Consider the following 25,786-nt stretch of genomic DNA (forward strand, 5'->3'; position numbering starts at 1 on the left):
ATCCCAAGAAAAATCATGCACATGGTTGGAAAACGACACACCTATCAAGCCTCCGATCTCCTTTAAAGAACTCAAAATTTTGCCAAATGAAACATAGTTAAATCTTAACCTCTCTAAAGTTCTAACTGGCAATTAAAGTCAAATTTTTTTGCAATTAGAAGGAAATGGGCCAAAAATATGCAATGTTGCAATGTTTTGTAGTAACAAATTTCTAAGACTTCCTACCCCCCCCCCCATGCTAAATGTGGCGTTTCATTAATTTTGTACTTTGAACGTCAATTCCTGACGTATATTGTCAACCTATTACGAAAGGTATTTTGGTTCAAGCATCTTGCATAAGAAGAACACGTGAAAATGATACAAAGAAGGAAATAATTAGGGTGGTCACGTAACTGATGCATGCTTCAAGGACATTATTATTACTTTGTTCTCTTAATTACAAAAAAAAAAAGACTTGCAAATTACCATAGTAGGGTGATGATACAGAAATATACTTAACTTACAAAACAGGAAATAAAATTCATGGCATTTTATTTCCTGTTTAACCAATTAAAATTGGTAATGGCAAACAGGAAAAAAAATGCCCTGAATTTTCAAAGCAAGTCAATTGCTTCATTTATTTCAAGCACACATTTTTGAACAAAACTGCTCAATCTAGAAACTTGAAGAAGACGCTTGTTCCAAGACCAATATGGATTGGGCTGCTCGTGTAAGAGCTGTCCAAAAATGTAGCGATCTTTATTCATAGGAAATGGTGTAAAACATTTTCATGACCTTTATACCCTAATATTTAAATGTTTATTATAACATTTTGACGAAAACCAAAACATGTTTATAACATGTAAGCTAAATTAAACATCAAAACTATAGTCAGTCTACTCTGAAGTACGGCAAGTACCGACAAAGACGCACAAATTATGCAGACTTTGAAGGCACGCATACCTCGGCTGCGACGCAGCACTGCGCACTGCTAATGCACTGTATATGCGAGCGTTGTCACTTTGTACTTCAGAGTGGACAATTAACTTTACTTGTTTATTTACTTGTTTATTTTGCTTACCGGGAGCGCTTTTGAGGAACTTTCTAGTCGTCAGCCAATGTTGTTAGCTCTGATGTTTTCTTGGAAACATGTTTTAACATTTTAAAAACATTTATGTGTTTGCTGGGTAGTCTCAATCATGTAAATCACTACTAGCCATAGTGTTACATACGGGATAATTCCGAGTCCGGACCTCCTTGGCACAGTGGTGTAGCCAGGAGAAACTGGTCCACTTTTTCATGTTTAAAAACTATTCAAAATACCCTCCAAAAGTTAGGAAGTGAATTTTTGTTATGGAAATCTGCACCCACTGTGAAAAAAAATCATATATGGCCAGACTTGGGGTGAGAGTATTGTTGGGCAAGGGCTGACTTAAAAGCTTCAGGTTTGGTCAGGAATTGGACGTTGGAGCTAGGGAAGTTGGCGCCAGGAAATTATTCGGGGGGAGGCAAAGTGAATTTCAGGGGGGGGGGAATCAACCAATTTTGCCCGAAATTGCCGCAAAAAGTGGACATTTCCGTAATTTGGGGTTTTACTGGAGCTGCATGAGCTTAGATTTCAATATTCTTGTAACTCCAGTGAGTATCATCTTCTGAGTTGGAACTTCGAAGATGACTCCAAAGAAAATCTAAAGATGACTTCCTAGAGTACTGAAAATTCCACTCCCTGACATGATATTGGATTTCTCCAGGGAAATACTTGGGATCGGAATTGTCATCCATCAATATGTGAATACAGCAATGCATATTTAGACAGGAAAAAACCCACAACAAACAAGGGCAGCATCCCCCCCTTTGTCTGAAAATGCTACATGGCATGGGGGAAGTACTCAAGTTTGGTTTGGGTAGGGGAGTGCTAATTCTGCTAAGAATTTAAAAGTGGAGCCATCAATTTTTCAAGAAATATGGACCCATAGCTAAACAAAAATTCAAAATTTCGAACTTTTCTCCCAAATTAAAAAAAAATACAGTTAGGCAAAATTGGGATATTTTCCACAAAAAAAGGAGAATTTTGAAAAAAGGACCATCCATATACCAAAATTGACCTAGAATAATGGGTCATTGATATACCAAAAGGACGAAAATGCTACCCATGTTTACGGCATATTATGGTCATTTGTACCGAGTACCCCGGACATGGCATATAAACTATTTAGTGGCAGAATGAGCATTAATACAACTTGTTTGTGTACATTTCTCTACTTCAATTTCACAGATGAAATACAAGAATTATGAAAAAGTTGAAAAGGTAAGTGATTGTTTGAAAAAAAAATAGAATAAATTCCAGGCTCTATGACCATAACTTTCATTTTACACAAGCATTTTGTGAACAACAACACTAAGTCCAAAGTCATTTTGTCCAATATTACATTGTCCAAAATACTTTGGTCAATTACCTTTTGGCCAATTGTACTTACCGTATTCATTCCAATAAGTGCCGTGCCCCAATAAGCGCCCACCCAGGGTATTTTCAATTTGCTAAAGGGTACCATTAATGTTGAAGTGACAGATATGTAGATGTTGATACAGTGAAATAGCTGCAGGACTACAAGCCCTGCGTAAACTTGCAATAGGGGAGAGTGGGGTAAGTTGAGCCAAGGGGTAAGTTGAGTCACCCCCTCTAGAAAGAAAATTAAAAACTTATCTTACTTTGCAGTTCCACTTATTTGTATATGACATAACAGAGGCTTCTCAAGTGTAATATGGAATCACTTGCACATAGGTTAAGAAAGCTGCATTAAAAAGTTCATTTTTCGCACTTTTTTTGAACTTTTGGCAAAAACCAATTTTTTTCATGTTTCACCCAGAAAGAAAAAAGGCTAAAATGATAGCATTCTGGGTATTGAGGATGTGATATATGAACACTATTTTAGAAAACTATTTACAACTGTAACAAGTTTTAGTCAGGCGGGAGGCTTGGTTGTTGACAAAAATGGTCACATGGGGTAAGTTGAGCCCCAGGCCATGGGGCAAGTTGAGCATAGGGAAAACATGTAGAAAGTTCCCCAATTTTTTTATTTAAAGTAAAACCTTGTCAGAAATTACTTGTATGCAGTATTTAGATCAAACTACTTCTATATCAAACTATATTTCGAAATAAATACCTGAAAACAACAATTTAAAAAAAGGCAAAATTGATTTCACAGCTATGGCATATACTGTGCATTTCTATGGTGGCTCAACTTGCCCCCGCGACTGGCTCAACTTACCCCACCGTTGGGGTAAGTTGAGCCAATTTGCAAATGATTTTTGGCGTCTCACTGTGAGAAAGTGCAAAATATTGATTAAAGTTTTGTGGTATCATAACCAAGTAAACATACATATGTTTCATTTGTAACACTGCACTTGGGTCCTGCTTTATTTATTTGAGCGTAGTGACAGTAAATGTAAAAAGTGGCTCAACTTACCCCACTCTCCCCTACATTTCTGCATCAGAAAAGCTATTAGAACGTCTCAGGACCCTTTTGTAACATACATAAATTTGTCTCTAATAAACATCCCTTACGAAAAAATTTGGTAAACAAGGTAAAAAATAAGCGGCCACCCAAAATGACTTTGTTAAGCGCCCTGGGCACTTATTGGAATGAATACTGAAGTTCCCATAGACTTTGACCAAAATCAATCAGTCCAATTTATACTTAATTACCAGACATTTTTCTTCTGTTTGGTAAATTCTCAAGGGATGAAAGGTGGTATAGGGTAATGTCCATATTCAGTACAAATCTAGAGAATGGCTCTGGGATGCACCATTTGACTTCCAGGGTGGGGGCTGGAAGTTTTTGAAGAAAAAAAACACTTTCCCACTTAACTGAAAAAAACACCTATAAACTTTGTATAAATAATGTACGAAAATTACAAAAACTTCTGGGCAACATCTAGTGAAAAAAATTGCTGTCTTTGGCTGTGAAAAAAAAACTTGCCCTGACCCCAACTTCCAGCCTCTAGGAAGTCAAATGGTGCTTCCCTAAAGGGCAATGTTAATTCAATACAAAATCTAGAGAATGGCTTAATAATGCCTTCAAAGTTTAGTAGACATGTAGTGTACTTTTTCAACATTTCATAATTGCGATCTCCCATCAGCTGTTCCAGCGATGTCTCATGAAAGTCCTCAACATAGACTTATGGAAATGCTACCTCCATTATGTCAAAGAAACTAAAGGTGCTTTATCATCATATCGAGAGAAGATGGCGCAGGCGTACGATTTTGCTCTGGACAAGATGGGGATGGACATATTCTCATTTCAGTTATGGTCAGACTATGTATTGTTTCTCAAAGGGGTGTAAGTATAATTTCCTTATTAATTTCTGAGTTATACCCTCAACCAGTGTTTACTTTCTCTGGAAATTGAGTGCGCCAAATGAAGCATTTCTCCCCAAAATTGACTCAATTTTGTCTCAGTAATTCCTCAAATTGACTAATTGTAATATAGCAGCATTGCAAATTGTTGTGGGCCAAATATAATTTTCACTGGGCCAAATTTGAGACATACATCCTCTACGTAAACACTGCCCTCAACCCCTAATAAACCACAATAAATAAGGCATTGTCTTGCTTGAACCCATAACCTACCCTTTTAAACCTTTAATAATTAAAGCCATAATTGTAACAATTCCGTAAGAAATAAAATGTGACACAATATGGTCCATGGGGGCCAAAGGCGGCAAATTTGAAATTGAGATAAAGGCAAAATATGGAGCAAAAAACAATAGAATACATAAGAAAATAGACATCACAAAACCTCGTAACTTTAGAACCAAGTATGCTAGACCTTGGGTGTTTTCAGTATATGATAGCCTAAATGTTACAACAAGGTAATAATTATAGTAACTCAATTTTCAAAAATGCCTCCTTTGGCCCCCATAGACCAGATCATGTCACAAATTGTATTTCTTTTCCGCAAAATGTTAGTTTCACTGTCAGATATGTCCCCTTTTAATTTTGACCCGAATGCATGAGGCTATAAGCTGCTAAACCAAGAAAATTGCTATTTAATTCCAGCACATAGCTATTTAATTCCAGCACATATATCGCCAATGCGTGTCACTCTGTCTAACGTGGCTGAGGTACTTTCTTCCTTCCTTCCTTCTTTCTGTCCCCCTCGTCAAAAAGCAACTGGGGCATTAGGGTTAAGAACACCTTATTTTTCCTCGTACATGCATGTGTATCTTAACCCCAACCGTACCAAACATTAAGTTTGGGTTAGTATTTAGGGCTAGAATTAGTAGCTCAACTTGAACATCTTTTACCAGGGATCTTTTATCTTATGAAAGATTTGAAGGGTTTCTTAGACTCTTAAAGCCACTATCCCTGCAAAATTTTTGATGATTCTTGATATTTAGTCCAGGGATTTAGTGAATGCTTTAGATATTTGTTAAGTATGGGGGAGGGTATCAGAAGATTTGTGCAATGTGTGACTTTGACTTGGGGGAGGGTGGAATGACAACATTATGCCTGATAAATTTGGGACTCATAAGTGAAGAGCTGTATTCATATTTGTTGCTCTATTGTCATCAGATTGTCTTTATTTTCAATACCTTTTATATATCAACAGTGAAGCTGTAGGGTCATATGCAGAAAATCAGCGAATCACAGCAGTGAGGAGGGTGTACCAGAGGGGCATTATTAACCCTATGATAAACATTGAAAGATTATGGCAAGAATATTGCAATTATGAACAGGTATGTCACTAAGGTTAACTAGAATCTGTTGTGTCTGCATGGTTAGTAGTTGGCCCAGTTCCCTCTGATCGATCGCGACATCCATTTATCGAGTACTTTTTTGAAGACATCTTCTGCACAGGGGGTGTAGATTAAGATTTCAAATGGGAATCGCCCAGGTGAGGTAACCCTGGGTTTGAAATTCCCTGTTTGGAAGATTAAGGTCATGTCTTCCATGGGGGTGTATGAACTGATATAGCCTATTTGGAAGATGTAGGATTTTCTTCAAGAAAGTTAAAATTGGGGGTTGCCAAGCAGTGTGATACAGCCTGTAGGCTATATAGGGAGCCTGTGTCATAGGGTGTTATGAATAATATTAACTCTTTAGCAAACATTTAAAGGTTACAGAGGTGTGCAGATACTTTATCAACAGGTATAAACTGGGGCGAATTGTTTGATATTGAAAAGTACTTTTCACCTATTTTGCATTGTCTTTTTACTAAACGGAGCGCATTCTTCCTAATAAATGTAATGTCTCTCACTTGCACCTTAGCAAATTTTGTCAATAGAGCTTTGCATTCACCTTTCTCTAATATGTTTTCACCCCTACCTTTATTTTGTTATTATTTCTTGCACAGGGCATCAATCCTATTATTGCCAAGAAGATGATGGATGACAGAAGTAGGGGGTACATGATAGCAAAGAGAACAGCCAAGGTAAGAACCGTGTAGAACAAATTCTTGACAGGACTGGAAATAAACCTATTAAACTTGTGGGACATCTTTCAAATCATATATTTTGCAATTTGGTTTTTATGTCACCTACAGGATTACAGGAAATTAACTTTATTTTTTGTCCTAATAATTGTATAGATTACAGTTGCAAAAATATCATTTAAACAGTCTATCCTTGTAAACATTTATGCTGTATGTACTAGGTATGGTTTAAAATTCATTTCATTTAAAATACAGGAATATGAAGCGGTGACTAAAGGTTTGAATCGCAACAATCCATCTATCCCACCCACTGGCACAATGGAAGAGTCCAAACAAATTGAACTGTGGAAGAAGTATATCAACTGGGAAAAGGAAAACCCACTTAGAACAGAAGACCAGACACTTATTACGAAGAGAGGTAAATAATAACAACAATAGACAAACACATACACAAGCAAATTTAAAACGTTATTTCTCGTATCTAAAATATTGGTGGTTTCACAAGTACTTAATGTAGAAATACCCCTGGGAAATACAGTACAGCTGAGCAGACTATGCTTGTATGTGAAAGAGAGCCCTCGCTTGACTCATTTCTGACAGGCTAATCTTCGTAGACTGTGCTGCAGGCCTTAAAAAAGAAATGTTCAGTTACCTTGTTAGACAATTATAATATTCAGTTACAGTGTGAAGAAATCACATCATTTTGATTGGTTGTGACAATCATTTAAAAGATGTGATATCTTTCTGTGTGTACCTTGGTAGTTTCTTAGCCTTTCCCTGTTGGGTTCTGTATAAATGAAATTTAATGAAAATTACAAAATATTGTTATGCAAAATCAGTCTGAAGTCGGGCATATTTCAATTTTTATTTCTCTACTCTGACGTATAAAGCATTTGCAAAGCTAAATTTAGCAGAAAACCCCATTCAAATTTGTTATAAAGATATGAGCAGTTGAAGGGTTTCCAAAAAAATAGGAAAGACTTTGTTTGACTATATTTCAAAATCAATATTTCCGACTTCTAACTGATTTTGATTGATCATGTCACATATTTATACAATAACACTTTCAATTAACTGATGGCCACAATACGTTAGTATGTTAAGGTAGGAAAAAATATGGTTGATACAGTTTAGAATGTGAAAATAGAGCTACAACAATTAACAATACAGTATAAGGCTAAGATTTTAAAATAAGGGTAAAAAGGTGATTAAAAAGGAGATTTAATAAACTTGGTTAAAAAGTTCTTAAAAGATATTTTTGTGCTGGTATCTTTTTATTAAAAAAAGTTTATCTTTAAGATTGCAAAACATTTTGTTTAGTAGTAACAAACAAAACAAAGAATCTGTATAGCCAGTATTATAACAGTGAAGTGCACATGCTCAAGCATTCAGTGCACACAGTCAATACAAAGGTCAATATACGATCAATAATCAGCTTTGATAAAGGCTAGTTGGCCACGCCCACCTTATTAATATGTATATTGTGTAGTGTAGTATTATTTTGAGAAGGAAATATACATTATTTTAGTAAAACTAGTTGATTTGAAGGATTTGGTGTCATATTTGAACTTCTTTGTGTAAGATAATATAGTATATATATTATAAATCATCTTGAAATTGTTTTAATACTCTCAAATGAGTAAATTTATGATTGAAAATGTTCCGTGAAATATGACACCAGAGACTTTATATTTTTAGCCACATAGGGTACCCTAAACGCCTTTTATTTGCATCGCTTCTCGGCCTTTTGGCTAAGATCATGTGTAGTATCTGTTCTTTTCAGCTTAATATCTGAAACGTCCCTCATTGAGGACTTGTATATTAAACTGATTTTTGAACTTGGGCCATGGAATAGGAGCTTGCTCCGTCCTGGCCAGGTTGGCCCGTATTGCACTACCTCCGGGATCGGCCCACTCCCCTAGGGGAGAATAAACAATACAAATGTAGAATTCTTTGAAAAAACACCTCATGATACAACTTTCTGTGTAATTGATTCATGTTGGTTTATGTTTTTTATTTTATTTTTTAATTAAATTATCTTTATTGAGGTATAACTGCCTTCACTGACTAACACTGCTTTCCAACGAGGATACAAAATCAGATTTTAATACTAAATAAAATCTTAGAAAACATAAAGTCAATGGAAATTTAAAATAGAAAATCGACTAGTTTGCAACATAAATATACAATTTTCAAAAATCATGACTGTAACTTTAAATTGACCCATTTCTTTGTAAATTTGTAACGATAAGTTTTTCTAAGTATGGTCTGCCCTGACACAAAATGTACATATTAAACCAAAATGTTAATTTTGTTTGTTAATATGGAAATTATGAGAATGACACTGTGCAGATAGATATGGAGTACTAAGATTTCTTAAATATTTGAACAATTGTCAACAAATGATATTTCCACCTATCACTTAAAAGGGCATTTTGTGATCCACAGCCTCAACACCACCACCCCTTTTCTTTTTAAAAAAAGTTAAGATTTTTATATCACTGGAAACCTGGCTACATTATGTTTACATCTGGCTTAAATTCTTGCCAATTAATTAGTTTAGCAAAAATATCGCCAAATTTGAATTGCAATCTGGTGTATGTACCAGAACGTAATTCAACACAGTAGCATATGGAGCAGTGTAAAACATGAAATCATGCGCTAAATTGCAAACGCAAAAAGCTTTTTTCTTGGATATCTATTGAAAAATGTCAAAAAAAAGGAGAATGCTAGGATCAAGAAATACTCATTTAACTTCACCCCTTAAATAATGCAGCCATAATGTCATATATTAGAGTTAATATATCAGCACTCAGCTGATAGAATAGTCGTTGCCATTTAGATTTCTAGAAATTTGCTGTAATGAAGCAAGATGAATGGTGCTATCTTACTATAAATAGGTGAATGTTGTATGTGACTGATTGACTATGTGGGTGAGTCCATCAAAGGCTCCATCAGTTTCGATCCAAATGTCGGCAAATTCATACAGGAGATCGAGGAATATACAGAGACGGTAATGCGAAAAATTTGGTTGGAAACGGTCAAGAATTGGCCTCAAAATAAGTAAAAAAGTGAGTTTTTCCCACTCCCGTTTACTCAACTAGGCATTTCGCTAGTAAATTTAAATTTGAGATAGTGGGCTGCAAAATCCACCGTATCGTCGTACCGGCATTCCCAGAAAAAAATTGAAGAGTCGAAGAAAAAATCAAGACGGGAAAAATATTTTAAAACACCCTTAATCTTTAATACCATTTTCCTGCAGCTCTGAAAATATTCTTTGAATACTATTACTCGTAAAATATTTTTCTGGGAACTTTGATGATTAAACTGATAAATAAAACACCAGTGACAGGAATGTTAAAACCGAAATAAACAGATGCTGTGTGTTGATTTTAATTTCATATGACTCGATCCGGATCGATGGATACAATGGATCCATTGTAGTCACTAATGATGCTGCATCAACATGAACTGCAGACCAGACAATCGTACACACCGCTGGGATCCCAGAAATTAACATGCGGTAGAGCCTATTGTAACCGAGTATGTGCATGAGTCTACAGGCAGGCTGCTGGGATTCCCCAGAAAAGCAGGTTTTTCATTGGCTGTCGGGGGCTATTCCCCGCGATAGAAAACTTAGTCTTTCATCACATCTTCGAAGTTTCTTGATATGTCACTTTCTATTCATATTCTATTCATACAGTTCTATCAATTCTATTGATTCATACAGCATAGCTCTGATATAAACTCTTCAAAAAAAGTTTGGAAACTTTCCAAAATGGCTATATATCAGAAATATTTGAAATCTATTTCCATATTGTTTCATATCAATACAAACATTGTTCTTTCTTGTCAAAAATGACACAAAATTTGTGACCATAACTTAATTCCATGGTTGAGTAACTGTCTTTGAAAGACAAGGAGGTCTCAAACAAAATGTGTCAAATCTGTCATTGTCTGCGCCATCTGCATCAGTAAACATGACAAACAAGGAGTATCACACTGTTTCATTAAAAGCGGGTTCGAAGTGCTGCCAGACTGATGTACCGGTCTTCTGCAGCCGTTGTTTTTCTTGGCGGTCACTTTTAGGTCTGTCTTTGACATCTCCGGTCCGATAAAACTTAGCTTTTAGCTTGGAGATCATACTGCGGGAAAATCCAAAAGTTGCCGCAACTTGATTCTGAGATATGCCAGCCTCAAGCTGACCAATAGCTCGAGCCTTATCCAGATCTGATAATCGAACCATGGTTGATTAGAACTTTCTTGCGATGACCACTATAAAGAAGTGACCAGCAAGAGAGATTGGCTTGCGTTGATCCACCTGTAGAACTGTCAATCCCATCCAACCACTTTTCATTCAAAATTATAATACTGCAAACAACTTTTCATTCATTCTTTTATTCATGCATTAACCCACTCATTCATAAGATGAGCGCAGAAAAAGGTCAGTTTGGCACATTTTCTTTGAGACCTCTCTGTCTTTCAAAGAAAGTTACTCAGCCGTGGAATAAGTTATCGTCGCAAATGAGGTGTCATTGTTGACAGGAAAGAACAATGTTTTCATTGATATGAAACAATATGGAGATAGATTTCAAAAATCTCGGATATACAGCCGTTTTTGAAAGTTTCCAAACCTTTTTTTGAGGAGTTTATTAAAAACAAGCCTCACAGTCACATATCTTATAAATCATATAACATGTTTTTTTTCTGAAATCATATAGCATGTACATGTATGTTTTCTGAAATCATATAACATGTACACGTATGTTTTCTGAAATCATATAACATGTATGTTTTCTGAAATCATATAACATGTAGGCCTATGTTTTCTGAAAGAAAAGACCAATATGGTATCACGAGTCCTGAAAAGTCGCCAAGTACCACAATTTGAGACTACTACCTACCTAGCAGTGATCTAGAGGGTCCATACTAACTACCTTTGTGTCAAACCTTGTATGTAGTCGGGGAGGGGGTGAACGAACTCGATTTTTCTAGGGGTGCTGCTCCTAGCCTATTAATATTCCAAACAGGGAGTTTGAATTACCTGAATGGGTGACTACATTTTGAAATCTGCACCCCCTGTGTGGGAGATTAAGGTCATGTCTTCCACAGGGGATGTATGGATTTCAACTGGAATAGCCGGAATGGAATAAAAGTCCCAAGCTTAAGTTTATATTTGAGACTAAAATCAAGTGTGAAACACATACTACATAAAATAATGTGTGTACTGTATCAACAGCAAAGGTTATATAAAATGAAATAGTGGTTAGGGTTTTTTCTTGCTCTGTATTTCATTATTGTTTACAACACAAGACTGTTTATGTCTCATAACCCATGTTTTTAGCATACTAAAGCCTGCTAAATGGGAGGAACCAGTGGCGGCGCCAGGAATTTTTTCCGGGGGGGGGAGGGCATTGAGGGGGCAAAGTGAATTTCAGGGGAGGGCAAAATCAACAAATTTTGCGCGAAATTACCGCAAAAAGTGAATAATTTTCGTAATTTTGGGTTTTTACTGGGGGGGGGGGGGGGGCAAGGGTTCTGACTGGGAGGGACATGGCCAGAGAAAAGCATACAAGACACCTCTATACTGTGTTGGTGTGTGTGGGGGGTGTGTGTGTATAGGGGGGAGTGGGGATACTGGCCTAAGGGACCGATCGTTATTTACGGCAGGGGGGGGTAATGGGCATTTTGGAAAAAATATCGACAAAAAATTTCGCGTCCCCCCCTTGCGTCCGCTCAAAATTTCCGGATTCCCCCCTTGTTTTCCCGAATTTCTCCGTTTAAAACTTAACATTCCCCCTCCTGGTTCAACAAAAATTTCGCGTTCCCCCCCTCAAGACCCCAAAAATTTCGGATTCCCCCCTCAAAACGCCCATTACCCCCTGTCGTAAATAACGATCACTCCCTAATTCAAGTTGAAATCTAGACACCCCCATGGAAGGCACGACCTTAATCTCTCACACAGAGGGTGCAGATTTCAAAAATGGAGTCAGTCATTCAGGTAACCCCAATCAAATTAAGAAATTAAGAATTTTTTTGCTTTTTCAGTTGTTGGCATGTTCAAGGTACCCTCTTATATCATTTATTGATCCTTAGTGTTTTTTGTGTCCTTGTCCGTTGGATTTATTGTGTCCACTTTAAGCCCAAAATGATTTTATCTCCTCAAAAAAACATTTCTCCCCCCCCCCCAAAAAAAAAAATCTTTGTGGCACCACTGGGTACATTTGTATTTTGAGAAATTCAACGCTCCATGAATCAAAAGCAAAATGTATTTATGGATAGACAAGGTATTATTGGTTGAAGCAACCAAAAAAAATTAATTTTCATTAAATCTAAATCAATATATTATTGAAAAATAACACTTTGATGTTTTGCAAATGTTCATTCTACAAATCATTTACTTTGAAAACTTGCTTGATTTATTGTTGTTAATGAGTTATGTACGTTTTACAAAAGTTTTGTTTCAGCCCTTTTTACAACATAACACAAGCACCACAGGACCTACAAAAGAATATCTGTGATATTTGAATTCTTCTACACACTCACTATGAAATGATCCATGCAATTTTGCCCAAACTCACCATTCGCAAGATGCTGTGAACTACCAAAAGCAAGTTTAAAATAGTTGCTAACCTTAAAGAAAACCTCTTTCCTGCCACTTTTTTGTAATTTTTTTTCAGGTTATCCGGTCTCATTGGAGACCGATATGTGGACACCCGTATGTTGTAACTGAAATGAGTTTTCCCCAAATAATTTCACTGATACCTACATGGAAGGAAAAGTATTTTAGTTATTCACAACAACATGTTATATATAACACATCACGTACAACAACCAAGATACCCATCATTGTGCGCGCAAGTCTGATACCTATCTGTAATAAAGCTTCTGTTTTATGTTTTATCTTATATCTTGTAGTGATGTTTGCCTATGAGCAATGTTTATTGTGTTTAGGACATCACCCTGACGTATGGTATGAAGCCGCCCTCTATCTGGAGACATCAAGCAAGAATTTTGCTGAAAAAGGGGTAAGATTTTGTGTGCTTTGAGCAGCGTTCAAAATGAATTGATCATTGTAACTGATGTAACATATGATAGTCTATCAGTTGGCTTGTTCTGGATAGGAAGCGTAGGAACTTAATTCTAGCACCTGCCAGGATGGGTCACCAAAATTTGTTGTTTGGTCAGCCCCCCTATGTTGAAAATCTTCCTAAGCCAATGTCCTGGGTGTTTAAAGTTCAAACACAACTAAAACACATGACTAAAATAGCATGAATTAAACAAAATATGAAAATTTGGATCTTTTTGGTTTTTTTTGTTGAAAAGTTACAGTGGGGGCTAAATTGGCTGATTTTGTGTGATTTTTGCATAATTGCTTCCATGCATGCACCCACTTTACACCCACTAGATCCACCCCTCTCATTTTATTCAAAATGATAAATCAATTAAAAATATTACTGCACAGACAGCACACGTACAACTCATAAATTGGGGATATTTTAACTCAATTTGTTTACCTACGTACATTATGGGATCAAAGATGTAATCAAACCCCATAATGATTGCATCTGATCAAGATACCAGGAACAGGTGGCTTGATGTACGGCGGTGAGCTTACAATTTACATATCTATTCTAAACATCACTTGGAATAATTATTACAAACGGTAAGCTTGGAACCTTCCAGAAGGTGTGTTTTTGTTTGTTTCTGTTTGTTTGTTTACGCAATCCAAATTGTTCATTTGAAACTGATGTTTAGGAAAAGTTTAGAAATACCATTTCCAGGTTTTTCGGTTTCAGAGCTTAGCATGTGCAAAGTTTTGTTTGTTTGTTTGTTTGTTTAATAGAATATGCACATTTTCATAAGGTTCCCTAAAAACTAAGTAATCTCTTTAACATGTGAAACTCCAGCCTGATGGATAGCACTTTACTGTCTTAACCTTCATGTAAGCAAGGAAGAAGACAGTACAGGTTAAATATATGTGATGCGATCAAGCAAAATCAGTCGGAACTCGGAGATATTGATTTTGAGATATAGCCAAAGAAAAGAAATATTTGCTTTTGTTTCCTATTGTTTTGGAAACTCTTTAGTTGCTCATATCTTCGGAACTGGTTGTTCAATTGCAATGGGGTTTTCTGCAAAATACAGCTTAGTAAATGCTTTTTACTATCCTATAAGAAACTGAAATTTTTATATTTCCGAGTTCGACTGATTTTGCTTGATCGCATCACATATTTGGGATTAAGGTTAAGATCGATTGCCCACCTGAATGTAAGATCCATATCTCTCTCTGGTAGCAATAGTTAATAAAATGTTTTTCACAAAGTCCACTTGCAATACTTTATTCTGGGTTTTCACAGTGAATTTCTGAACCTCAAAAGAAATGAAAAACAAAAAGAAACCACAGAACTCATCAGAACAGTCAAAATCACAACAACAAAAATTTCCTATTAGGCCAAAAAAACAAAAAGCGTTTGTCTCAAAGCTCACGAGAAATTTAAAACAAATGCGAAATGCGATTTTTTTTAATATTTTTATTCCGACTTTTTTCATGGTATTTTGAGAAAAAGTCTGATTTTCACCGATTTTTTCTGGAAAAACTTACAAAATTTTTTTTTTTTTTTAAATAAAAAAAAAATTCTGCATTTGTTTTTGTCAAATCGTGGGATTTTACAAACGCGCGCGCAAGCTTTGAGACGATCCTTTTATTTTTTTGGCCTTATACAGTACCAAATCAACTCTTTACAACTACACCTGGATTTCCACTTGCAGTCTTTGCCAACCGTTGTCCTGTATCATTATCATCAGGTCATTTGAGGTACCCTTTCTTGCAAAGAAGCCAGGCGTGTTGCAAGCGGGGTGACCATGGGCGCCCCACTTTTTTGCAAAGCAAAGGAAAGAGAAGAGAGAAATGGAAAAAAAACTCTTGTACAAAATAAAATAGTGGATGGAGAAAAATATGCCGTTTATTTAGACAGTCGTTACGGTCATCCTTACCTCTTTTTCAACATAATAATGGTCGGTACCACTGACGTCTTTCTAGACATCTAGAAGTGGCCTAAACCCAAAGCTTCTCGCCCCGGGGTAAAAGCAGGGGGTGGCCAAAGGGCGGCGGAAGAAGAAGGGGCGGCAAAAACGAAGGGGGCGGCAAAAAGAATTTGTAAATAAAGAAGGGCGGAAAAATTTGATAAAACATAAAAATTTGTGAAAAAATTGTACTATACATCAAAATGTGCTGCTTTTAGAGCGCTAGCGCCTGAAACCCTTTTTTTTTTTTTTTTCCTCTTCACTTTTTCAAACGACCGAGAAAAAAATTGGGTCAACCTTTGCGGGCTGTTGAGGAAGGGGCGGCAAAATTGAATTTTCTTCAGCCCCCCGGGGTTGTGGCGGTGCTCCCTGGACCCTCTCCAGGGGGTTTGCCCATAGACGGTGGACCACAAGAGGCCTTTACTCTGCCTACTCCGCTTCCGGGTTGTAACTTTGGGTGCCCCATTTTCTGTCACCTTGCTATGCACCTGCTGCCAATGCCATAGAGACATTGTCATCCGATGTTCTTGAATCTCTTCTAGAAAATCAAACTAATGATGAAATAAGGTTTGATAGTTTACTGTTTTTTTGGTATCTGTCAAAGAATTGTTGACAGATTTCAACAACGGATGACCCAAGGAATATAAACCTCAACAACACATCACTTGAGAAAGTTCAATAGTTTGTATTTCTTTCTTCCTTCCTTCTCCCCTCCCCCTTCTCCAAAAAGCACCTGGGACATCAGGGTTTTAAAATGCATCTGTTAAATACATCTGTAGAAGATGATAACAGTTGAACCAGACTAGGCTAGCAGCATGGGCTTTTTTGCCTGACTAAAAAAATCAAACCATAACTTCTCAAGATCCATCAAGATCATGATCTATATGTCGCATCTCCTGCCAATTGCAACATATGGAGCAGGGTTCTGGACCCGGGTTCTGGACCCTCACAAGTTTTTAAAATGAGGTGCCTTTACTCCATACTAGATTGATAGGATGAGAAATGATGAGATCCAAAACAAGCAATAATATCACCACATTACAACAATAATGGATGATTTGTAACATAGTCTCAAGTGCATATTCCTCACCTTGGCATTTGTCCCAGTGAAGTCATTTTAGTAGCAGGACCATTAGACTATGTCCCCCCTACCCCTCCCAACCACACCCCTGCAGTTTTGTGGCATCAGTGAGCCTCTGCTACCCCGTTTGTCCTATATTTGACCCGATCTGGTCCATGGAGGCCAAAGGAGGTATATTTGAAAATTGAGTTAATAATTATTACCTTATACAAACATTAGGCTATCATATACAAAAAAATCAAAGGCATACTTGGTTCTAAAGTTTGTGTAGTTTATTGTTTTCTACACCATATTTGTGCCTTTATCTCAATTTCAAATATGCTGCCTTTGGCCTCCATGGACCCGATTGTGTCACATATTATCCTATTAATAAGGGAGTGCTAATAATAATGATATTATCACACATAAGGTAGGTAAACTGTTCTTTGAACCAGACTTGTAGCATGGATGTTTGCCTGACTAAATCTGGTCAAACAGCAACTTGTCGAGATCCCTTAAAATTAGGATCTATCCTACCAAATGCAACATATGGGGCAGAGTCCTGGATCCTCACAAGATGTACAACACAAATGAGGTGTGATGAGATCCAAAATGAGCTTCATGTCATCAAGTTTCACCTCCTCCCCCCTTGAAATACTGGGACAAAATTGATGTTTTAGGCATACCACAATTGGAGTAACCCAATAGGCATTTCAGTAGCGGTCAGCTGGGCAATTTGAAAAAGTTACCCTCCAGTTTTGTGGCCTCGATATACCTCTGATACCCCATTTGTCCTATATTATACAAATATTAACTGTCTATTAGTGTGATGGTGAAATATTATCACGAGGTGAAAGATGGATTGTTCCATTCCACAAGCCGGAACGGCGAGTGGAATGGAACAATACATCTTTCACCAAGTGATTATATTTCGACCATCACACGAATTTAAGACAGTAATATTTGTTTTATATCACTCATGCATAAATTCTATTATTTAAAAATTCTATTTAAGATAGGGAATACATTTTTTCATCAACATAACATCATGTTTTACCAAATTTGGTGTCCACCCCATAACTAAATCAGTGAGTCTAAGAGTCCGCGCACGGCCTGGCGCAGGCGCACTACGGTGCAGCACTATGATGGTAAAAACTATCACACGGAGAGGATGATGGTAAAAATGATAAATGGCAATCAACCAATGAACTGTCTAGAATTTATGTATGAGTGATATAATATCTACTGGCTTAAGCCCTGTTTATTAAAGAGAGCCAATAATAATGATATTATAACACATTGGGTGGGTTAAACTGGTCTTTTCTTTTGATATTGTGATAGATTCTTCCTTCTGTACTTTGTGTATGTTCAGGAATTAGGATTCCATGTGTGCTTAATCTTCTATATTCTACTGTAGAAAAATGCATGTCAATCACCACATGTATAACATGTGTATATGTGATCACCTGTTTTTCCATGCTGTCTGTTTGGTCACCCACCTCTTTTTAGTGGTCTTGTCTGCACCACATGTGCTTATATGGTCAGCTGCTTCTCCATGCATGCCGGTTTACCCTACATGTGACTCAATGATCAGCTGCTTTCCAGATAGTATGTTTACACTGTGACAAGATTTGCATTTGTGATCGCCTGCGTCTCCGTCCTCGCCCCCACCCAGAGGGATGTTCAAGTATCACTTTTTTCTCTTTGTATTTTGACCAAGTCTATATATAGACTGCAACAAGAATAACATTAACGTAACACGAGATCTAGAGAGAGTGGGGTGATATTTAGCCTAGAATCTGGTAACCTCATAAAGCGATGTTATCGGTATCAAATTTGTATTTTGAGATATTTTATGAATAATGGAAAGGTTGCGTTATAATCTGCAATCAAAATATCATCATGTGACATTTCTCTTCTTTTATTATTAGTTTTTGTTTTCTCGGAAGAAATTAGATTAAAGGGACATTCAAGATTTGTTGCAGCAGCCTTTAATGCCAGTGCGTACATTCCCTCTTCTTTTATTTAGAAAATAAAGGTATTGTTTCAGCTGCTGTTATGCATCTATTGTCTCATATAACATGGACGATACAGTTGGAGGGCCATTCAACTTTGACGCGCTATTATTAAACTGTACGCTATGAATACGCACACAACGAAAATTTAAATTTGCTTGGTTGGGTTGCAGTTTTAAAAGCTTCCAAATTTCTCTCTACAACTCCTAATAGCTGTATATTTTATATATAACTACAAGAAAGGCTTTCAACATTCCATATATGTTCACAAAAAATACCGTAACTTTGCAAGGAATATGATATGGGCACATAAACACAAATTTTTGTCATGAATTGAGATAAAATAGTAAGAAAAACTGCGTTATTTTAAAAATGGTGCGAGTTCATAAATCAGGAATTTGCATATGATTAGAAACATGGCTTATTATCCTCATATTAAAAAATCAAGATTTTTGGTTGGTTAAGACAAAAACCTGCCGGGATGAAAAGGCTATTTTACAAGACGGAAAAATACCAGTAAACAGTAGGCCATGCGACAACAGCATTGAGAAGGTTCATGCGAGCAGTGTTAAACTGCGCGCAGCGTATTTCACTGAACGCAGATGAATGGCGCGCTTGAGCGCAACAAAGGCACGCGCGTGTACGCGTTCATGGTGTCAAGTCACGCGGTATTGTTATGAAGTTGTTTACTTAATTTTCGTCGATGGGCCTAATCTGGGTAACCAATTTAAACTATTATAACAATTTAGAATTTTAAGTTCAAAATTTTGGACAAAGACTAATCGATAGATAAAGGTTGAAATTACTTGTCTGGCTAAAAATTAGAATGATTAAAGCGTTAAGACAGAAAATATCCGGGTTAGAAGTCCTTAGCAACGAAAATAAATTTGAAGGTAAAGCAAACACAAAAATCACGAATTCTAACGACAAAAGTAGACAAAATGGAAATCAAGTAGAGAATTGTGAAGATATTTTCTAATAAAACTTATTTGTTAATTGCCCAAGATGATTGGCTACACATAATACGATACATTTCAAATCGAAATTTTCCAGCGGAAAAGTAAAAAGCATACCCAAGAGTGCGACGGTCATTTTTGCCAAGGTCGCGTCCGTTAATAATTTGACCTTTAACGGAAAACGCGCATGATGGCCCTCCGACTGGATATCATTATATAAAAGTAGAATATCAAGGCATAATTCGCTGAGTTGTTTTATCTACCACTTTTACCGTTGCTGTTCTTTCATGATAAAGCCCTCATACTGTATTTTATGTTTTGTTTGTTTGTTTATTTGTTTGTTTTTAGGACATGAATAATGCAAAGGTATTCAGTGATGAAGCAGCTGCCATCTATGAGAGGGCTATTTCATCACTCATGAAGAAGAATATGCTGATTTACTTTGCATATGCAGACTTTGAAGAGGTATGATATATACCGTCAAGTTTCGCCTAATGCCGCATTGGCTTCCTTGACATAACTTTAATTTTAGGCACAAACTAAAAGTGCTGTCCTGAAAAATCCCACCAGGATCAAGGGCACAGGTAAAATAACAAGGTAAAGTGAAAGAAACCCTGCTGGTTATTTTGGTCGTTTAACACATAGTTCTATAGGACGACATAATGTGATAATTCTTTGAATTATCACATTATGTCGAACTTTGCTCTGTTGCTCTGTTGACCTACAAACACAACAAATTTAGCCGATTCCATTTCTAAGGTGCAAGTTGGGACATGTGTAAACATTACAAATATGCAAAAAAATCAGGTTTGAAATTTTTTTTCATATTATAAGATCGAACATTCTGGCTTTAAAGGGGGGTACTACACCCTAGCCAATTTTTTTGCTTATTTTTGGGTTTTTCAAAATTATAGCGCGTGGTGACAAGTAAGATATGTATATTATAGGGGCAAGGACTACAACTACTGCACTGAAAATTCAGCAACTCAAGGAAAGTAGTTATTAATTTATTGATCAAATATTGGTTTTCCCTCATTTTTGACTGTAACTCCACAACTGTTGTCTGTGCTGAAATAAAATTTCCAGTGCATTAGTTGTAGTCCTTGCCCCTATAATATACATATCTTACTTGTCAACAATGCACTATATTTTTTGAGAAAAATGCAAAAATGGGCACAAAATTGGGCAGGGGTGTAGTACCCCCTTAAAAGGCAACTTTTGATTTTGTTCCATCCTTGGGTTTAGATGACTGATTCTTTAGTAATTCTGAACCAATTTTAGGGAATGAGGTCTTAAATCAGAGCTAAAGGGTACATGTATTGGCTGCTGGTGTTAGTTTGACATATTTGTCTTTTAGGGCTCATATTGAAATTCCCTTACACAGGAAGGTGTGCACCATCCTGCAGCTTTCCTGTGCTAGCCTTCTTTTGTTAAAATCCTGTGTGATTATAACACTGCAATTAGCCACTTAAATTAGGAGCGCGCTTTCCTGGGTTGTGCGATGAGCCGATTAGTTCAATTAGTTCAATAATCAATAAAATTGCTGATCTTTGATAAACTTTTATTATAATCCTTGTCACCAGACCGTTATGTTTGTAGTGGGGGGAGTAAATCTTGCCATTCGTCATGGACCACTTCAAAAGGCAGGGTGTATCACTGATGCATATAATCCATCCGTTTTATGACCGAGCTTTCCTGAGGCGCGCGCTTAGCAAGGGAAATTCTGCCTTCTTTCTGTGTGAAAACGTGGTAGGGTATTTCAATATGAGCCGTTAGGATATACAGGGGGGGACTTAACTGGTAGTGGTACCTCAATTCTATTGCAGGCACTGTCTGTATATTTTTGCATTAATGTTATTTTTGATGTTGATACACATTCTTTAACAGGGTCGTATGAAATACGAGAAAGTACACAATATCTACAAGAGGCTGATAGCAGTAGAAGATGTTGACCCAACACTGGTGAGTGATAAATCACAGGCCTATGAGCCAAAATGGGCTATTCCAGTTGAAAGTCATACACCCTATGGAAGACATGACCTTAATTTTCCACACCGGGAGGGTGAATTTCAAATGGGGTTCCCTGAATGGGTGACTCCATTTGAAATCTACACCCCTGTGTGGGAGATTAAGGTCATGTCTTCCATAGGGGGTGTGTGTATTTCAACTGGAATAGCCCAATGGTTTCATATTACAATGTCACAGTTCCAGTTTTCAAAGGTTATTCTGATATTAATATCAGGGTTAAAGAACTGTGTCCTATGAATGAGGTTGTTGGAGGTCAAAAAGAACATATCCAGCCGAGAGGGTAAGCCCGTTATCCCGAAATATCTTAGTGCGGGTAAGAGAGCTTATTAGCCATGAATTTATCTTTTTGTTCCAGAGTTAAAAATTTTGGTTTCTTTTTAATAGCTCAAATGCATTCATTTATGGGAACAATTCAATCTCATTTCGGGAATCCATAAAGAAATGCTATTTTCTACCTTAAAACAAGAGCATTTTAGTTTTAAAAGTAATCATTTAAAGATAATGATATGTAAGACTAGGTGAGAAGATACAATTTGTAATTAACTGAACATTGAATTTTGAATTGTTTTTAGGTGTTCATTCAATACATGAAGTTTACCACCGTCTGCGAAGGTATCAAGTCAGCCCGGGGTGTATTCAAGAAAGCAAGGGAAGATAACAGGACAAAATACCATGTGTTTGTAGTAGCTGCACTCATGGAGTACTACTGTAGTAAGGTAGGTATGATTGATTGATTGATTGATTGAATGATTCATTAATTAATTAATTCGTTCATTTATTCATTAATTATCCCTGTATTTATTCATTCATCGTATACTTTCCTACTTAAAGTTCTCATTCTGCTTGATTTGGTCAAAAAATGATTAAATTGATTGATTTATTGATTGATTGATTGACTAGAGGTCACAAAGTTATTGATGACGTGCAACATTATCATGCTGAAATGTTTTTTGTCTCTTTATAAGTACATAATACGTTATCCAAGGTAAAATCGTTTCTGAAAGTGATGATTCAATACCAGCAAAAATTGTTTAAATTGATTGATTGACTAGAAATCACATTAGGATTGGTGACGTGCAACATTATCATGCTGAATTGTTTTTTGCCTATTTAAAAGTACATAATAGGTTACCCTCACAGCAGCTGATAGGTGTATCCCATCATGCTCTGCGGTACCATAGTAGAACTGCACACGCCATAGAAAGTGTACACAAAATCCCTCACTTCAACTGTCAATTACTTGCTTATATCAGGGGAGTTACGACTTTTGTTTGAAAAAAATATGATCTCTAAAGTATTGTGAAACTATCCATAGCTCTCAATATTTAAGCCATCTTACTTATGTTTTGTATGTATTTGCTATGGAGCAAGCAGATAGAGTGCAATGCATGATGGGATACTCCCTTCAGCTGGTGTGGGTTACCCTAGGTAAAGTCGTTTAGTGATGATTCATTACCCTTTCTGTGCAATTTATCCTCATTATAGGACCAGCAAATTGCCTTCAAGATCTTCGAGTTGGGTCTTAAGAAATATGGAGACATCCCTGACTTTGTGTTGGCATATATCGACTATCTTTCACATCTCAATGGTAAGTCTACTTTCTTTAATGTTGTAATTATTACAGTAATGCAAAATTGCTCTGTTTCCTACAAACACACAACAAATTTGGCTGAGTTAGGATGTGTGTAGATATTACAAATGTGGCCTGCTACCACGAAATCAGCGTAGAGTCGCCGCGACTTTATGCTCATTTTGTTGAGTTAGTAGTTTTGAGATATTTGGTCTGACTAAGTTGATGTTCTTTGTTTGCCGTCACCTGTACAAGTCAGTTGTATTTTCCTCCATGTATGGCCCATTGTGCCCCCATTCACAAAGGACATACAGACATACTTAGTGGCTTTAACAGGTGAGTGAACACCAACACAGTAGCCAGGGCGTTTTGTGACTAACACCTTGCGACTTTACGCTGATTTCGTGATAGCAGGTCACAAATGTGAAAAAATGAACCAATTTCATTTTAAAAGATTGTACATTTGATGCATTTATTTTTGCATCTTGACAGCGTAGTAAAAGTAACATATATGTGGTGATTCTATCTATTTTCAGAGGACAACAACACACGGGTACTATTTGAAAGAGTCCTGACATCGGGATCATTACCTCCAGCAAAATCAGGGTGAGCACATCAATGGGATAAGCTTGGGGTGATGTTTTTGTCAGGGTTGTAGCCATTTACATCATGATATTTTAAGTGACAATAAAAACCTTGTTCTACTGGCCCAACCGACCCAGATTTTGCATTTTTTGGGATTTTTAAAACTGTATGCAAGTAGAAACAGCCTTTTGTTTTTGCCGAAGTGGCTCTGTACTTGGTCAAAAAACAACTTACCGTGAAACCAGTAACAGTTTTAGGTGGGTTAAGACTTTATTACACCCACCCCTTCAATTAATATAATCAAATCGGATTTAAGTATAAACCTGTGAACTGTGATTTTAACAGAGCCACTCTACTGTATTCTTATTGTTCCTAACACTTACTGTTGGTGAGAGTAATTGTTTTCTTAATAAAATCAAACAATTAATATAACCAAATCGGATTTAAGTATAAACCTGTGAACTTTGATTTTAACAGAGCCACTGAAAATGTCAAACAGGGCCACTAAAATGTCAAACTAACACTTTTACTGTTGGTGTGTGTAAATACCGGTAATTGTTTTCTTAATAAAATCAAACAACAAACCTGTAAACTATTCCTAACACTTTTACTTTTGGTGAGAATGAATAATTGTTTTCTTAATAAAATCAAACAATTAATATAACCAAATCGGATTTAAGTATAAACCTGTGAACTTTGATTTTAACAGAGCCACTGAAAATGTCAAACAGGGCCACTAAAATGTCAAACTAACACTTTTACTGTTGGTGTGTGTAAATACCGGTTATTGTTTTCTTAATAAAATCAAACAATTAACCTGTCAACTAATCCTAACACTTTTACTTTTGGTTAGAGTGAATAATTGTTTTCTTAATAAAATCAAACAATTAATATAACCAAATCTGATTTAAGTATAAACCTGTGAACTGTGATTTTAACAGAGCCACTGAAAATGTCAAACAGGGCCACTAAAATGTCAAACTAACACTTTTACTGTTGGTGTGTGTAAATACCGGTAATTGTTTTCTTAATAAAATCAAACAACAAACCTGTAAACTATTCCTAACACTTTTACTTTTGGTGAGAATGAATAATTGTTTTCTTAATAAAATCAAACAATTAAAATGGTTATATTAAGTATAAACCTGTGAACTGTGATTTTAACAGAGCCACTCTACTGTATTCTTATTGTATCATGGTGTGTATATAGAACCAATCAAATACTGAGAAAGAACCAATATAACTCAATCTCGCTGAACATGCTCATCAGACAGATTTCTGAGTTCTAATTCAATTAAAAGAGCACTTACTGGACTGATAAGTTGACAACCTTCTGTTTACAACAGGTTGCTCAGCAACTTGTTGTAAACAGAAGGTTGTCATAACACACTAATAAAAACCAATCAAATACTGAGAAAGGACCAATATAACTCATTATGTTTTCAGGGTTATTAGGAGTTAAGAAAACCTAATAATGATAATATTGGATGGCTTATTTCGCGTGATACCATAACATATCGGATTTGTCATACAAATATCGAACTCGCCGTTGGCTCGTCCGATATTTTTATGACTCATCTGATATGTTATGGTATCATGCTCAGCCATCCAATATTATATCAATCTCGCTCAACATGCTCATCAGGAAATGAAGACAGATTTCCTATAATCAAATTAAGTATTTCTTGGCCAAATTGGAACACGTGTTGCGTCCATGTAGTGTACTAAGCGTGTACGCAGTGAAAGGTGCGTGTATACTTTCTTCTGTACCGCGCTATATTCGTGTGTGTTTATCGCGGAGCTACTAGCGTTCACAGTGTTCCAGTTTGGCCAAGAAATACTTAATTTGATATAGTTCTATTTCAATTAAAACAGCACTTAGTAGGGTCTGATGTTGTTATGACAACCTTCTGTTTACAACAGGTTGCTCAGCAACGTGTTGTAAACAGAAGGTCGTCATAACAACACTAATAAACCAATCAAATACTGAGAAAGGACCAATATAACTCGGTCTCCTTTTTGAATAAGTTCATCAGGACTAATATAGATAAATTTAATATCAGATTTAGTTGTACAAGTCCAGAACTTTACTCACGTTTTAGACGTTTCGTCTTCCGTGCGGAAGATTTCAT

General features: G+C 36.5%; 1 protein-coding gene and 1 non-coding gene across 2 annotated transcripts in view; both read left to right on the forward strand.

The window, feature by feature from the left end:
- The window catches only part of LOC140166115 (cleavage stimulation factor subunit 3-like), an 83,360-nt gene that overhangs the window by 35,599 nt on the left and 21,975 nt on the right, over positions 1–25,786 (forward strand). The window contains 11 exon segments of the mRNA XM_072189501.1: positions 2,255–2,287; positions 4,120–4,319; positions 5,592–5,718; positions 6,336–6,413; positions 6,669–6,831; positions 13,332–13,441; positions 19,820–19,936; positions 21,359–21,433; positions 22,072–22,215; positions 22,985–23,087; positions 23,606–23,675. Coding sequence (XP_072045602.1) covers positions 2,255–2,287; positions 4,120–4,319; positions 5,592–5,718; positions 6,336–6,413; positions 6,669–6,831; positions 13,332–13,441; positions 19,820–19,936; positions 21,359–21,433; positions 22,072–22,215; positions 22,985–23,087; positions 23,606–23,675 — 1,220 coding nt within the window.
- LOC140167050 (U2 spliceosomal RNA) lies at positions 8,145–8,332 on the forward strand. The gene has a single exon (XR_011860914.1). It is a non-coding gene; the product is annotated as a U2 spliceosomal RNA (small nuclear RNA).

Source organism: Amphiura filiformis, chromosome 12 (assembly GCF_039555335.1).
Source record: "Amphiura filiformis chromosome 12, Afil_fr2py, whole genome shotgun sequence".
In the NCBI taxonomy this organism is placed as follows: Eukaryota; Metazoa; Echinodermata; class Ophiuroidea; order Amphilepidida; family Amphiuridae; genus Amphiura; species Amphiura filiformis.